The sequence below is a fragment of the Centruroides vittatus genome, unplaced genomic scaffold (genome assembly GCF_030686945.1).
Source record: "Centruroides vittatus isolate TY-2023 unplaced genomic scaffold, ASM3068694v2 contig_2480, whole genome shotgun sequence".
Classification (NCBI taxonomy): domain Eukaryota; kingdom Metazoa; phylum Arthropoda; class Arachnida; order Scorpiones; family Buthidae; genus Centruroides; species Centruroides vittatus.
The window spans coordinates 189723-207858 of record NW_027121568.1 but is presented as its reverse complement, the minus strand read 5'-3'; the positions used below and the strand labels follow the sequence as shown (position 1 = coordinate 207858).

The following is an 18136-nucleotide window of genomic DNA, read 5'->3' as shown; positions in this document are numbered from 1 at the left end:
ACAATTTTTTGAAAAATATATTGATATCTGATAATATAATTTTAATTTAGATAAGATTTATAGGAAGTTTCAGGTGAATAGTTTCTATCCAAAGTTGGAAAGAACTTTCGATCAAAAACGAAGAAAAATGGACTTTATTCTGAAGATAGTTCTTAAGCAGAATTTAATCCTGCTTTCCATATCTGTGTTATTTTTATATACTTATTTTTTTATAATATTACATTAAAATCTAATAAAAAATGGATATCATCATGTTTATTATGCATTATATTGATATATTATATGTACTGTATATATAAATAAGATACTGTATTAGTAAATTTAAAATCTTAATTATTTAAGTCATACATCTTAACAAAGAATATAAATCATAAGATTAAGCAACTGATCTAAAAATGTAAAATTATTTATATTAATTGATAAAGTAACATAAGTTAATTTGAGAAAAATATTATAATAATTATTATTACTGTTTTAACTTTTAAAACATTAAATTTTGTTTCAAATATTACTACTACATATAACTTTATAACTGCTTCAAAAGGTATAAAAAAAGTGAAATAAATAATCTGTTACTTTTGAAATATTTTAATAAATCATAAGCATTAGTTAGTAGTATTTAATATTTTATTTTTATTTATTTATCAGAGAAAGAATAGGAACTGTCATGAAAAATATCTAGACAGTATAATAATTTAATGAATTTATTATATATAAAATAAATTCATTAAATTCATTATACTAATTATACTAAGCAATATTTATAAATTAAGAATTCTGATAAAATCTGTTTAAATTTTAGTTGTATTTTAATCTTAAGAAAACATTCAAACAAACAATATTTCAATTTTAATACATTTTAAATGTTTTTAATGTTTAAATTATAAGAATTTAATAATTACCGTATTTACTGGCATATAAGACGATCTCGCATATAGGACGAGGTGTGACTTTAAAGATCAAAATAAAGAAAATTAGGTTTATTAATACAATTTAATTTTATTTCGTTTAATCACAAATAAAATATCAAATGCACGTAAATGCACTCATTGTCCCACAAAAATTACTGGCATTTTAAACTGTAAGGAAAAATCTTGTTAAATCGACAACATAATTTCTACATGTAAAGTTGGACAATCGGGAATCTTTTTTTTTTTTTTTTTTGCTAATTCTCAACAGTCGAATCCACTCTCCGTCGTTTACACTTATGAGTTTCTCCGAATTCTGATTTCCAAATAATCATCTGTTTTCACGTGGGAATGGATTAAAACTTATATCGAGCTCCCGTGTGATTTTGGAATTTCAAATTGGAATTCAATTCAAAAGCTTTGCTTTTCCTATTGCTATTCATCTTTACTCGCGACAATACATAAGAACGATTGAAAAGATAAAATACTTTTGTTTTTAAACACTAGAGGGTGAGCATCTGGTAAAAAATTGGAACAAAAATTATTGCAAAAACGCAAAGAATTCGCGCGTATAGGACAACCTAGGTTTTTGAAGCAATGAAAAATGAATAAAAACCTCGTCTTATATGCGAGTAAATACGATATATATGTTTTTGTTACTTGCCTATGTTAAATTATGTATATTTTATGTATTTTTTGGTGATAGCTAAGATTTTTGTGATGTAGACGATTTTGGGTGTGATACTTTTGTATCTCTGGAGTATCATTATCAAATCGATTAGTCGATAGTTCACTTAAAAAAGTGAAGATATATGTTCATTTTACTTACATTATATATTATATATTTAATTATGTTGCTATAAAAAGTGAACGTCTGTAACAAAAGAGATTATATTTACTAATAAAATAGTGGAATGACAAATTATCGTTTTTTCTCTCCTGCATTAATTATAAAACACGAAATGGTTGTTTAACATTGTTTATGATATAATCATACAACCGTTTCAATAAATATAAAAGTCGTAATTTCATTAGTACTATTCATTAGTAAATCAAATTATAAGATTTTAATTTTTAAGGAAACTTTCAATAAAACAATGAAATTACAGAAAAAGTAGATACATAATCACCACAAAGTCGTAAAACTTATTTTGTGACAAAAACTGATGTAATAAAACTTGGAAAGTCAAAATTTCACCATTTTTACGATAATGATTATTTATTACTTAAAATTTTCTGTTATAGTAAGTTTTCTCAATCCTAGTTACAACAGAGAATCATACCTTTTATAATACCTTTGCCTGGCATACGAATAGACTGTAACAGATGTTCTCAAAATAATGATATAACGCTTAACGACATTTTATTTGTGACGAATTAAATATTTATTACGTTGTGTAGCATTTTTCCTTATTGTACACAACTAAGTTTAACGGCGATAGTCTGTACGAATCAAGAATTTCTTTTTAGATAGCAACTAAGTGCAATTTATATTTATAATGATAACGGGTGAGTATTAGTTTTCTGTTATAACGATGATTTATTTCGATAGAAATCATTTAGTCCATAAGCAGGCAAACTGGAATTTCGTTTCCTTTTACTTTTTTAATCTGTCAACTCTCCTATAAAGATAATTCATTATCAGGAGGATTTAGTTGTTACTTTTTTCCTCTTGTTGTTTCCTTTTAATATTAAACGAAGTCTTTCAAAGCATTTGAATAAAGATTTTGAGGCTAATTTTGACGAAATTAACGTTTCTTTCAAAAGTGTCCTAAACTGTAATTGTAGATATCTTAGTACCCAACCATGTATATACTTTTGCCTTTTTACTGCTTTTATATTCGTGTAATAGACTTGGTTCAAAATTCAACATACAGTAGCCCAGGATTATTGCGTGAAATATTACTGAATAAAATAAGAATTTGATATCAATATTTATGATCCACTTTATAAAAATGCGAAGATAAAACCCGCCTGTCGTGTTCTGTCACAATTTGTCAAATATATCACCCCCGGTTCCAAATAGTGTTTTTATTGCTATTCTGTTAATGCAGTTACTTCATCATTTGTTTTTCGCGTTATTTTTATACCGTTTTATCCTCCATAAAACTGATTGGATGTTATTAGACCGTAAAGCTCATTTCTAAGATGAGTTTCACCGTGCGAAATCTTTTGTATTTTATGGGAAGTAATGAAATGCAATATTAAAATATGTATATATATAAATATATATTTAAGTTTTGAAGTCTGAAAATAAGCAATGGCTTTCAGTCGCATGTCATTTCTCATCTAATACAAGAGCTGCGAGAGTTTCAAACTTATAATAGGCGATAGTCTCTAGAGTATGTCAGATATTTGTGGACTTTTTATCCGCATTTTCTATGAAATAGGAGTGCTTTAGAAATGTATTTCTGGAGATTTTGCTGTTCGATCATTTTTTTTTTATCCTCTAGTTCATTTATGTCGGGCTTTCAGTTATAATCTGTATTTTCCTGAATATAATCTGTATTTTTCTAGCGGTACAATGTTGTAAAAGGCATCTAACTAATGTTGATACTATTATCATTATTATTATTATTATTTTGTTACGTTTATCGAGTTATTTATCGAATGTAATTTTAAAAATAGCAAAATTGCGATAAAGTTCGATTTATTTTGATGGAAATGTTATGTATTGAAGAGAAAATGTTCTTTTCAATGCCATCTTTAATTTTTCAACCTTTTTTTTTATTTTTTTATTTTAAAATAGATTCATATCTTCAATATAGTAGAGTAAAAAATGTTATCCAGTAGTAGAAGTTCAAAAATTATTTTAGAATGGACTTTCAGTTATAAAGCTGAATTGAATTATTTTTACAATCACATCAAACTAGTATAGAAGTCATGCGGTAATAGAATTTTCAGCTTATTTATTTTGATTCTATTTTTATATCTAATATATATATATATATATATTTTATAATCTTAAGTTGTTTGGATCGTAAACGATTAGATATAATTAAATTATCAAGTTTAAGTTTTATGAAGATAAAATTTGACTTTTTATTACAAAACGATATTTCTTGTATTAAAAAAAAAACTTTAAAAATCTAGTTTGTATAGTTACATGAAATTTAGTCACTTTATCGGATTAATCGAGCTCAAAACTATATAAGAAAACTAGATTTTAAATCTACAATAGAATAGTTTTCTGTTTTTCATTTGACTATTAAAGAAAAAAAACAAAAATAATACCATGAACTTTAAAGACGTGCAATTAAAATCTATATTTCTGTATTATTTACCATCATAATATTTAACATGTCACGTTAATTTCCAAGAAATAGTAAACGTATTCGTTATGAATTAACGTAGGAGTACTTATCGAAACGGCAAGAGCAATTCGGCAATAGGATTTTTTTTAATGCTTTAAAGTTAGATTACTTAAATCAGTTAACGATTAAATTGAAAAATGACTTTTATTTTTTAGTGTCAATATCATTTCTGTTAATGATCTTATTTCCCCCCCCGTTAATGTTATCCTAGTACTTACCTTTTAATAGCTACGTCAAGTACAGTTATGACGTTATGTTAAACGCAATTCTCCATCCATTTTGACCTTAACGCCACGTGACTGGATGTAACCGTTGCATAAACACAATACAAAAACAAAAACGACTAAAGATACTATTGTTAATATTCAGTCACGTGATTTGAACATTCAGACTCTCTAATGCCCAGGATTAGTAAAGTTTCTAGAATAGACATTTAAAATATGGGATATAATATTATTTTTTAAATGTAGAATAAGCTTATTTATTGTCTTCATTTTGAATTTTTACAAAATTTGTGATACTCGGTTAATTTTTTTTTTTTTTAGATACTGTAAAGCTTTAGGAGATCAAATTTGAAATATTTTAGTGCGGAGGATTATTAGGATTTACGATTAATATATAAAATTAATGTTACAATGACGTAGAATTTTGAAGAAATTGTTTTATATTTTAATGCCAAAATGAAAAGTGAAACGTACTATTCATGAACTTACAGATTAGAGTTCAAGATAAAATTTAATCTTGAAATTTCGGGAAAATATAATACAGTTTATGTTCATTTTTTTTTTTTGCTTGAAATTATGAAATGGAAAATCTACTTTTAAACATCAGATGCAAACAATATTTTGTGCCAGTAAATCATACGTAAAGGAAATATAACTACGAGATTGAAAAATTTAATAATAAATTCCAGAAAAATCAATAAAATTTTAGAATATTGAAAGTATTTAAATTCTTATTTAATATATAGAAAAAATTTTTTTGAAGAAAAAAAGCAAGATACAATAACTTTTTATTTTTATTTGATCATTACACAATTAAAAAGAAATACTTCTTTGAATTATAATCAAAGAAATGCTGATAATTTAGTAATATTGTTTACTTTTTGGAATTAATTTTCACGGATTAATAAATTGTAAAAGATCGTTTTATTGATTTCTCTTCCATCCAAGAAATGTAAGCAGGTATCCTACAAGCAGAAACTTATCAGATTTAATGGAGTGAGCCAGTCGTGTGCTTTCATCCGTACCGGTTATGAAATACATTGTTCCAGCTAAGTTTTAATATTCTTCTGTCTCAACTGTATGAATCCCAGTTTATCTAAATAATTCTATAATATTTCTCCTAGGGATATTTATTTCAAAAGAAAAAAAAAATTTATTAAAAATATATATTTCGCTAATGCGACGGTTAGTATGTGTACGTGTGCACGCACGTGTTCGTTTTTCCAAAATTACGCGTGTTAGCCATATTAAAAGTTCCGCTAATGATTTCATCGGTGTAATATTTATAAATGATGTTTGAATAAGAAAACTCTATTTAATTTTCCCTTTTATATTCAATCGAAATATATTAATATGTAAATTTTAGCTTTATAAAGTTATATTTGCTATTTTTTTTTTAAATTATAAATAAAACGATAACTTGACATAAAATGTATAAAATGAGATAATAATTTGATACATATGCAAACAAGAAGCTAAATGAAGAATACATAATTTCTATTATTAAAATCTCAAATGTAATTTTTAAGTTTATAGATCAGAATATGTATTTTTTCCTCCCCCTTTTTTTTTAAAGTAAGATTTCGGAAAATACAGTCCTGGATTTTTTTATATAGTGGAGGAATTTTCTTCTAAGTCTCTCCCTTTGGATTTGACCAATAGATGTTAACTGCTAGTTGTTATCGACTTGCTGCTATCTGCCACCTCAGCAAAAAAAGAAGTTCGAGCCGTTCTTTTGCCGGTTTATAACCAGTTAAAATATTTTAGAAAAACGTATTTAAACACTAATCTAAATAATAAAGTATAACTTTTAATCTTCTACTAAGTAATCTGTAATTTTCGAACAAAAAAAGAAAGTTAAAAATCTTGTGTTATACCTAATTCTTTTAAATTTAAAAAAGATTTATAAGAACTTATGCAACAATAATGTAAACTCTCTCTGACGGTTTTTGAGTATATGACAATAAGATGTTTTTTATGCATTTTATACGCTCAATAATGGAAATATGGTCGATATATTATTTTATCTCATACTATCGCGCATTCTCAAATGCTGTTATTGGTTGGCTCGTCTTATTGGATGTCAGTTAGGCTACAGCCAGTCTGGAGCCACATACGTGAGTCATTGGGTGCAGATCCACATGTGTTGTTTCGTTACGGGATTTGTTATTAGGAGTAATGACAGGTAAGAAACAGTAGGAGAAAATCTCCATCTTCACCATCCCGATATTTGGATAAAATTTAATTCCGGTTTTATTATAGGCTTAGTAACTTTATCCGTTTAAAATTTCTTAAAAATATATGAATCAGATTAATTTCCTTATGTGTAAGCCGTGTTTAATATTATTATTGATTTTAAATGTAATAACTTTTAAGTATTTAATCCTGTCGTGTTTATATTTATGCATGTAAAGCTGAAAATAGATTTTGTTATATTGGCGTGAAAATATAAAATAATTTACGCGAAAATTGAATATGTTTTTTTTTTATAGTTTTATATTTCTTACTTAAACAAACAAATACAAAACGACAATTTTTATAGAATTTAAATTAGTAAGTATAGGGATAAAATATTATTATAATAAATATAGTTTTATAGTTATATAAAACGATTTTTAATATTTTGTCGACAACAGTAACCTTCTCTAAAGTAAGTTCTGAAGGATAAAATTGATTATATTTGACGTCAGAGCAGCGATAAGGAATAAATCTTGTCTCGTTAATATTGCATAAATTACGTTAGTTTTTACGATAAAAGCCCGTTAAAACTCAATTATTTTTTAATCAGAGCCTATAACTTAACTGTAAATTGGTTAATTAGTGTACAAGAATCGTTAATTTCGTTATGTATATTATGGATTTTCTGAAACTGTATAATATTTTAGTAGTCATTTTTTTTAGGTTTGTGAAAAATTCAGTAAAGTTAGCGAACGAATATAGTATCTGACATACATAAAAGAATCGAATTTATAGGTTTTAACAGATCTTTCCACTTTTAAATTTGAAAGACTAATAAAATTCGAGACAGAATATCAATCTCTCTGGAGTGTACTTTACAATTCCGGAGAGGTTTATATTGTTACATGAAAGACATTTGCGTAAATTTTCTTTTTCTTTCGTCGAGTTAATGTGCCAAACGAATAAAAGTTTCAGATTAAAACAAATAGGATAAAAACAATGCGTTTAATCGTAGCACATTTTGTATTGTATTAAAAGTAATCGGTCTCGTACCATTTAACTTTTCAAGAAATAGAACCATAGTCGATAGTTTGGATTTTACCGTAAAGCAACGATGCGTGCATATCATCCTCTCTTCTAGGGGAACAAATGCACTTTTAATCAGTATGTAGTTTAAATTAATAGTTTGCCATTTAAAACTGAATTTTCAAAAAAAAAAAAAAAATACTATGCATTTAATATAAAGTAAGTCTGAATTAAAGCTGCTAAAATTGTTTGTTATTTTATTAATGAGTTAAAATTCTAATAACCTTGTTAGGTTCAAAAAGAGAGAAAAAGATGTTTTCTTACTATACCTTATAGTTTATATATAAAGTATCATTATTATTAGAAAATTTAAAATGCAATTGCACGTCTTCAAAGGATTACATTTGAAATTAAAAAAAAATATATTAGTTAGCAAAATTAAAATAAATATTTAAAGTTATAAACAATTATTCTATGAATTTTTTCAAGAAAAACAATTTATAAAATGCCAATGAGTTGCATGTATTTCTTACAAAATTGCAATGTCTAATCATTCATCATTTTCAATATTACTGATTGGGGGAACTGGCTCTTGTCAAATAGCTGTGTTTGTTTCCTTGAGTTTTTCTTTTTCATGCCAGAATATAAACAAAGTTCTCTCCTATCCTTTTGATAAATATATTTTTGCAAATATATGAAAATTTAAATAAATTGTTTATTCATAGGTTAAGAAATTTTTCATATTTAATTTATTTCTTGTATAATTTTTAACAATAGCTATTGTTTATAAAGATATTAATATTTTTAAGTTATTAATTTATTAAATTTGTTAGAATTAAATGATATATATATGTAGTTAGTTTCAAGAAATATTTCAGATAAAATATTTGATCATAAATCATCTAATTTATTAATTACTTATATGAATAAAAATTGTTTTATATTGAAATAAATAATTTTTAAATAATAGTATTCTATTCAAGTTTCTTGGTGATATTTTGATAGATTTTAAAAAAAACCTTGAATTACATGTAATAAAAAATAAGTAAAACTAATTTAAACATTCAATAATAAAAAAGTAATAAATATTATTTTAATGATAATTAAACTGAAAATATATATAATTTCTGAAAGTGAAGTATTTTTGTTGTGTCTTATATTTTAAAATTGAATATATTTCCAAGCATTTGTGCATTGTTAGCATTGTTGCATTTGTGGTCATAGTGAATAACATTTTTATTTGATAGCCAGTTAATTGACATTGCAATTAATGTTCTCTAGTCAATTTAGTCTAGAGTTTTTTTCTTCAATACTAGCTAGAATTCTATCTAGATTTCTTTCATTCTGTCTCTTCTATCCAGGGATAAGTCAACTGATATGTATTGACCATATATCCTTAATCAGTTTACTGGAATAAAAGTGCAGTCATAATTAGAGTTTACTACACGTGGTCCTTCTTGCATGTCAAAAGTTTCCAAGTCTTTAAAAAGTATCATTTTACTTTTTTTAAATACTTATTTGAGAGAAAGAGAAAATATTGGATATAAAACTGTTTTGTTTCTTTACCTATTTATTTTAATATATAGTCGGCTTGCTGTATGGTATCACAAGGTTTACAGAGACTAATCCACATTGCTGTTTGTTTTAGTTTATTCGCTTTTATGAGCCCTCTTTTATCAGATTTTTAAAGTTCAGGTAAAAGTAAAAGTAATTAAAATAAAAGCATTTTAAATTTGTTTCTAAAACATTTTATAAGTTATTGTTTTGTGTTTTACTCTAATAATCATATATTATATACAGTGGAAACCCATTTATCTGGATTTCTGGTTTATCCAGATTATAGAACGTAATCTCTGTCTCAGAAAGTTAGACAAACAGAAAACCTATAAATGTAAAAAATCAAAGAATTCCTAATTACATTCTGGCCTGAGTGTAACAAGGATAGATTTGTTTCTTATGAATCGGCATATGTTGTTCATTGTTATGAATTCCGAGGGAGTGTTCTTTGAATTTACTTAAAAGATTAGAAAAGGTTCAACAAAATATTAAGATTTTCAATTTTAATAAATTGCTACTTTCCTGTTGAATAAAAACGTACTTCTCATGGCAGTCAATGTGGTGATTAATAAGTTTATTGTTTGTAACCTTGCAAGTTATTATTCACTCAACACCCTAAAGCATCTATTGTTTTGCTGAATTTCATTCATCTTCAAACATTTGTGAAATAAAGTAAACACAATGAAAATGACATCTAAAGGAAAGAAAGTGGTTGTTCTGTTGGACTATAAAAATATAAAATAAAAAGTCTATAAATGGTGTTATTTATGTTGTTAATGATTTTTCTGGATTTTTGGTTGTTCGAATTGGATCCTGACTCATTTGAGCCAGATAAATGGGATTCCACTTTTAGATTTTAAAGCAAAACCTCATTAGTGAAAGATTGAGATAAATCATTCATGTTCAATTCTTTTTTATTTACTTTAGTTTCAGCACAAAATGAAAAATTAATGATGATAAAGTTATTATTATTAAATTTCAGTCTTAATAGTTCCTTTTTTTTATATTTTATTTTAATATAAATGAAATATTTCAATGTCAATATTTAATGTTAAAATTAGATTATTTGATAACGTTTAAATAGGCTTTTATTATTTTGACAGAATTCAGAAAAAGATCACTATTAGTTTATTTAATATTTTTGGAAACAACATTTAAATATTCTATGAAATCTGTTTGACAATAGTAATGAGTGGTTAAACATCTGAGTTTAAAAAAAGCTTTTTCTCTTTCCATTCTGTGTGCTGTTTTTTCCAAACTCAACATGGATTTGGCTTGGTCCATAATTGGGGCAGTTAGGTGGTGAAGGGTGGGGTCCAAAATATCTGGGACAGACTAGGAAACTTCCTGGAGTTCAATTCTGGGCTCTTAGAGCAGAAGGCTGATTCCTTTACTGTTCTGACTATCTGACTGGCGAGTTTAAAATTTTAATTTTGTTTATATTTAATTTTCATATTGATGTTTTTTAAGTATTATTTTGTTTAATTTTTTTAAGTTTGAATTGATATGGAAATGTTAAAGAATATAGATATTAGTAATTTTACTGATTTATATATAATGCCTTCTAACTATAGAATTTTAAATTAAATCTGTCTTTTTCAACAACTATTTCAGTTGAATAAAACTTGCAATTTATATTATTTTTTTTTTTTTTACCTTTAATTTAAATGTTATATGATGGTAAATAAATAAGTAAATACATACACATGCACATTATTTTTTTGATATTATGATTAAAGGATTTAAACTAATGGTTTCAAGGAAGGAGAAAAATTTAAGATTAAAATTTATTGAATGATGACTATTTTATAATACTCATAAAATATATTCAAATATACAAACACTATTTATCATATATTTAATTTTAAAATTATATATAAATTTTTATGAATAAATTTAAATTTTTCAGGTACTTTAATAAAATGATTATTGTTAATCATCAGTACTTCAAGAAGTGTACAAAGAATGGAGCAAAATGATTCTTACGTATAATACAAGAAAGTTTTTGTGAAATTGCCTGATAAGAAAATAAAATGACTTTAAAAGGTCTATAAAAGTGGCACACAGTGTCACATTTAGGCATGGTGATAGAACTTTTTTGTCGTCGTCGTCAAGTGCTGAGTACTGGTATATTCAGATGTCATGTAAACCAACCGACAATCAGACGTTGGTTGTTGATTGCTCTGAGTTTAACTGTTCTTTCTTTACTTGTATTTTCATATTATCTTTCTAGTTTTCATTTTCATAGGTAAGTTCTGTTAGATAATTTAAAATTTAAAATTATAAAAACATTTAAAGAGTTTGGTTTTTACATTTTTTCAATAAAAAAAATATATGTACTTTCAGTTTTATTCATGTACCAAGACAGCCAATATTTCATTGCCGTTCTCAGTCTGAACATTTATACGGACAGACACATCCATCTTTAGTTAATGCTCATGTTTCCAGTGCACAATTACGGCTTGATTCAAAAGTTTTAGTATTTGTTGAAACACAATATTCTCATTTGGGAAGACAAATTTGTGAGATATTGGAAGCAAGCCGCATTAAGTAAGTGATGTATTCTTCATTTTTACAATTTATGGTAAATTCATTTTTATTTTATTTTTAAGGGAAAATAAATTTGAAATAAAAAAACAACAATGTATTTTATTGTTATCTTTTGTTTTATAAAGCAAAATATCAAAAAATGTTGTTAATATATAAATATATAGAATATTTTTTTATTATTATTATTGGCTCACATTTCTTGCTTTATAAACTTTTTATTTTTAAAATTATCTTTAATTAGAGGATGCATAATACAAATCAGAATTAAAAATTATTGATTTATATATTTTAAATTATTTATATTTTTTAATTTAATCTCTATTAGTTTTTATGATTGGTGAACAAATTTATATTTTATCTATAAATTTATAGTATTCGGCAATATTATTATTTAAATTTTACTGTTTCTAATCATCAGGAAGATTAGAAAATACTCATACATAAATAAAAAATTATATGTGAGTAGTTAATAATTGAAAAATTTATAATAGATGAGTTAATTTATTAAAGTGTGTTTTAAGGATAAAATAGGAAATAGAAAATAATCTAAGAGAATTAGTTTTCTTTTTTCATTATATTGTATTAATTGTTGTTAATCTGATACGTGCTAGTTTAGTCATTTGTTTTATATTTACACATACATTTGAAGAATTAGATAATTTCTAATTTCTTTTTCAAACAGCAAATTCATATTCCATTTTGAGGTAATTATTCTTGTAAATTTTTTTTTTTTATGAAGATTTATTATTGAAAGACTTGTAATTAGTAAAATTTAAAATTTTTTATTTTAAGTTTAAAATAATTATATTATTTAATTGCTTAAATGTACATTTAAAATAGAACTTGTATTTTTTTTAATCCTTAAAGGGTTTTAAATACAAAAATAAAAATGATTTCAATATAATCATGAAAATATTTTAAAAATTAGATATTATTTAATCTGAAATTTTACATTATCTTAATTTCTTTTTCAATCTTTCCAATACATCTTATTCTTCAATTATTTTATAGTTGGATGCAGTTGAATTTAATTGCAATTAAATTGATTTATTAATATCATAAATATTATATATAATTTTAATTAAAATCATGAATGAATAAAACATTAATTGGTTCAAAATGATAGGAAATTAAATTTTTCATACGGGTTGATCAACAAATCTCTGTTATACTTGGTTCTAAAGCCTTACCAGAATAATGGTTTTGCTGTACCAAGTGAGATCACATAATAAATATACTATTGACTTATTATCTTGAATCATTAATTACATGACTTCCATATTGTTAATAGTCCATAATGCTTTATAAACATGAATTAAACATATATTAAATTTGGACTGGTGGTGTTGTTGATACACTGACACTTGAATCTTTTTTTACAAATTTACCTGTACACTAGGTTATAACTAAAAAAGTCTAAAATTTGCATAAAATAGTGGAGTCATTAGCAACTACATGTAGATAATCCAGATGAATGCATGCTCAAGTAATGCTGTTTGTGATTATTAAATGAACTAGTCTGTCAGCAGTTTTAAATGATTCTCATAATTTTGTTCCAGTTAAACCTGCAGAGGTCAGTGTATGTTAGATACAATAATAAAAAAATGCTTTTGAAATGTGTATTGGTTATCAAAAATTTAAATTAAAAACATTAATTTCAAAGCATGAAAAGAAATATTAATTTTTAACAGAATTTTATGAAAAAAATTTGCACAAAAATAAATTGAAGTGAAAACTGCAATAGCTGATTTACAAATATAGTCAATATTCTCACTTTACGAATGTTTTAGTTCATAGACTGAGAGTAGTGAATACATATGCAAATATTTGCATTAGTATGCATTACATTTTGACTATATACTGTATACATTAATATACTACTACTGAAATTTCTTGTTTAGTATTAGAATTTTTTGTTTATTCTTCCACTATATCATTTTCATTTTCAGATTCAATAATCAATTTTTTATCATCTGACTCTTAACATTTGTTGTAATTCTTCAACATCCATCAAATTGTCAATTCTGTATGTGATATTTTCCATTTTCAAATAGAAAACCATAAAATATCTGAAAAGAAATCCAGCAACAAGTTGCTTAACTTTCCTGGCAACATTTAGTGGCACCATCTATTATCGTATTTTATTAAAAATCTTTATATTTTTAATTATTATATAATGGCAAAAAGCTTAATTTTGAGGGTAGTTATGAGTTTTATAAAAAGTTGTAAATGCTAATAACAAGTAATGGCTAAAATGGAGATACACATGATCTTCTTTATCTCCCCATCTCCTTGACCATTAATCACTCAAATTTAATGGTATCAATCTCCCTGCAAAATTTCAGAAATTTTGGACAAAAAGCACGGGCAGTATTAAGCTTCAAACAGGGTGAACAAAATTGAGTCCCCTCCACACACACACACAAAAACACAAATACAAACGTCCATACATACAGAAATTACCCCAAATCTTTTTGCATTTCTTGGCGTTTCAAAGTCTAAACGTAAAAATCTTGAGGAGTCATTTTTTGATTGTTTGCCATACTTTCTCTCTGTTATATAGAACATCTGGGAAGGTAATAACAAATAACCCTAATAGGTCTCAGTATCACTCAGATACAAATGAAGGTAGTATTGAGAAAAATGTGCAGTTTTGCCTAACAAAAAAGAATTTTGTGGAGCAATGTTTAGCTAGTCAATATTGCCATGTTTTATGCTTTTTCAAAACAAAAATATTTAAATAATTATTCTGAATATTTCTATGCAGTCAGTCATGACATCTCCAAAGAATTAAGAGTATGGATTGTCAGGTACTGGAAAGTTGGTGGTCAGCCTGTATTATTTGAAGTTCATTATATGTGATCACAAAATAATTTTTAAAATGAAACACTTTAATTAAACATGATTTATAATTTTCTTTTATTTATCATTAAAAAAATATTTTAACTTTCATTTCATTGATTGAAATGATATAATTTTAAAACGTTAACATTTTCGGAACAAAATGTAATTTGTTTCTTGTTATATAAAAGATTTTTGTAATGATTGTAAGTAGAATATTATTTGCATAACAACAAACTTGTTTTTGTATATAATAATGAATAGTGTTTAAGAAATAAGTATAGTTACCTAGCTTTTTCCTAAAGTATATCAAAATAATATAATTTCTTCATAATGTTGAAATAAATTTACCTTTACTAAAAATGTATTAAAATCCAGTTATAAAATGACAAAACTCAATATCCTATAATATAGAATCTACACTATTTGACACTTAGATTTTCAAAAATTTTAAAGCAAGAATTATTTTTAAAAATTAATTGCTAAGTTTGAATCTGAAAATGTTAAAAAGTTTTGATTATGATTGACTTTATGATGTTATAAATTAGTTATAAATCATTTTTATTATCAATTTGAATATTTAAACAAAAATTATCATTTTAATAAGTCATAATTATCATAATTTATTTTAAAATATCTGACATGTTAAAAATGACTGTCAGTGAATGACATTAATAGTATAGAGAAATACTATATAAAGCAGGGGTGGCCAACTTTTGTGCACATAAGATCTACTTTTTATCGTAAAAATGTGTTGCGATCGACTTGTTGTCATAGGCATAGTCTAAGTGGGGAGGGGAAGTGTGAAATACATACTATGTTTATACACTGTTACAGTACGAAGTGCACTCACTGCTTATGAGTCCAGTCATAACTGCATGCATACAGTTGCGTTCGGTCACAAATATAATACATTAAGTCAAGACATCGCTAGTGATCGACAAAAATTGGCTTGGCGATTGACCGGTCGATCGCGATCGACTTGTTGGCCACCCCTGATATAAAGTATCAAATTTGATATTTGAAGTAATCCTTTATTGATATAGCAATATCATCAATATACAGGGTGGGCCAATGAAAACGAAACGGCAGAGTGTTCGTGTTCGTCCAAGCAAATCGCTCGGACAGGTCGATTTTATTCTCGAGGGAACATCTTTTGCAATAAAGTTTTTGCGATTCTGAATACAACAGACAACAAAAATTTTAAAAACTTATTTATTTTGTACTATCTAAACAAACATTAATTTCGAAAAAAAAAAATGTTTGTTTAGTTAATATTCAGATTTGCAAAAACTTTATTGCATAAGATGTCCCCTCGAGAATAAAATCGACCTGTCCGAGCAATTTGCTTGGACGAACACGAACACACTGCCGTTTCGTTTTCGTTGGCCCACCCTGTATATAGAGTAACTGTTATTTTTTGTCTTACAATAAGTCCATTTTAAAACATAGATTAAAAGGTCCTGTAAACAAAAAAAGTAGTAATTTTATTTATTTGAAAAACAAATTTAAGTAAATATTTATATTTTTTATTTTCTTATTTTTAGATTTAAAATTGAAATTGCTGGGAAAAGCCTTCCGTTGCTAACTAATCTTGATAAAGGAAAATTTGCAGTTATTGTTTTTGAAAATCTTGAAAAATATCTTGGTATGAACAAATGGAACAAAGAATTATTAGATAAATATTGTAGGGAATATAATGTTGGTGTTATTGGTTTTATTCGTCCAAATGAAGATAGCATGGTTGGAGCTCAGTTAAAAGGTTTATACTTAATGGCATTTATTATATTTTTGAATTTGTTTTTGGAAGTCTGAAATTCTAAATTTATATTTTATAGGGTTTCCTTTGTATATTCATACTAATCTTGCCATTAGAGAATACGAATTAAATCCTCATTCTGAAGTCCTTCGTCTTACGCGTGCTGGTGAAATATATACTGGAGTTTTGCCAGGTGAAGATTGGACCATATTTCAAACAAATCACTCTACTTATGAGCCATTGGCAATTGCAAGATCACAATCATTTAATTCTATTGCTGATGGTTTAAATTCTGCACTTATTACTGTGATTCAGGTAAGAAAATGCTAAAATTATTATATTTTGTATTTGTGATATTTTATATCAGTAATTATAAATAAATAAATAAATAAATATATATATATATTAGGATCATGGACAGTATGATGGAATTCAAAGAATTTTGTTTGGCTATGATTTTAAATTTTGGCTACACAAAATTCTTTTTTTGGATTCAGTTTCTTATTTATCTCATGGAAAATTGAGTTTGCCTCTGCAGCGCTTTCTTCTTATTGACATTGATGATATATTTGTTGGTGAGAAAAGTACCAGAATGAAACCTGCAGATGTTCAGGTAATCAAATTTCTATAATAAATACTAGTATAAATTTTTTAATTGCATAGTTTTATTTTTACTAATTATAAATTGTTGATAATTTATATTTATTTTAAAATACTAAATAAAATGTAATACTAATTTCTACTTAATTTAAAAGTTTTGTAATCTTTTTGTAAGGAAAAGATTTTTTGTTGAGACAATATTTCATCGGGGAATTCTTTTTCTTTTGCTTTCTTTTTCACTTAGTTACATAAAACATGATCTATATATTGTTACAAGACAATGCACTTTACTAGGAATTCAGAACTCAGTTTTAGGTAGAAAGTAAAAAGAAATAAGTTAAATCACTAGGGAAAAATTTTGTAAAGAATGGATCTATTATTTCATTCTAAATGGTAGAAAGACAACAGGTTTTTAATAAATTACTGCAATTTTATTTGTGTTTTATCATTTAATCTCACTATTTTTTTTATAAAATTTATATTTGATTAATTAAAAAATTAAAAAATAATTTTGATATTTATTAACAATAATCTTATTGTTTTTCAAGTTGTTATATATAATATACACCAAAAAACAATATATTTCACATTTCTTATATATTGTATTGATTAGTTTTTCATTTAATTTAATAAGTAACATAATTAATATAAATTAAAATGAAAATCTTAAATTTATTGGCCAAGATACTTTTACTTTATTGTACACATACAATTTTTAATCATGTAAAATGTATAAATTCTTCATATATATGTAGTAGTATTATAATAGTTTATCTTAAGAGATGAAAAAAAGCAGTTTTCTTCTTTTTTGTGCTATTTTTCTTATGAAAAATGAGTATATTTTTTGAAAAATATAAGGAATTACTGCAAATAAAAAACACTTAAGTTTAAGAGCTTTTAAAAATGGGGATAATTTTTCTTACAACTAAGGAAATATTAGAATTGATATATAATGATCTTAGTCTTTTCAAATGAAGAATGTTGAATGATTATTATCAATCAATATATTGCATTATGTAAAAGCATTGCTTAATTTTCTTGAAAATCATATTCTGAATGAAGATATCTTTTTAACTAATGAAAAATTGAATTGATGTATTATATAATTCTTTAATTTTAATTAAATTAAATTATATATGTATATAATTTAAACTAAAGTGAAATTAAAGTAAAGTAAAA

The 18136-nt window shown here is 25.1% G+C and overlaps 1 protein-coding gene across 1 annotated transcript in view; it reads left to right on the top strand.

Moving 5' to 3' along the window:
* Positions 1 to 18136, top strand: part of LOC136971373 (bifunctional heparan sulfate N-deacetylase/N-sulfotransferase-like) — a 66822-nt gene that overhangs the window by 21125 nt on the left and 27561 nt on the right. The window contains exons 2-6 of the mRNA XM_067265817.1: positions 11117 to 11455; positions 11554 to 11757; positions 16146 to 16360; positions 16437 to 16672; positions 16767 to 16970. Of these exons, the coding sequence (XP_067121918.1) occupies positions 11289 to 11455; positions 11554 to 11757; positions 16146 to 16360; positions 16437 to 16672; positions 16767 to 16970 (1026 nt within the window). The 5' untranslated portion in view covers positions 11117 to 11288. The remainder of the gene's footprint in view (positions 1 to 11116; positions 11456 to 11553; positions 11758 to 16145; positions 16361 to 16436; positions 16673 to 16766; positions 16971 to 18136) is intronic.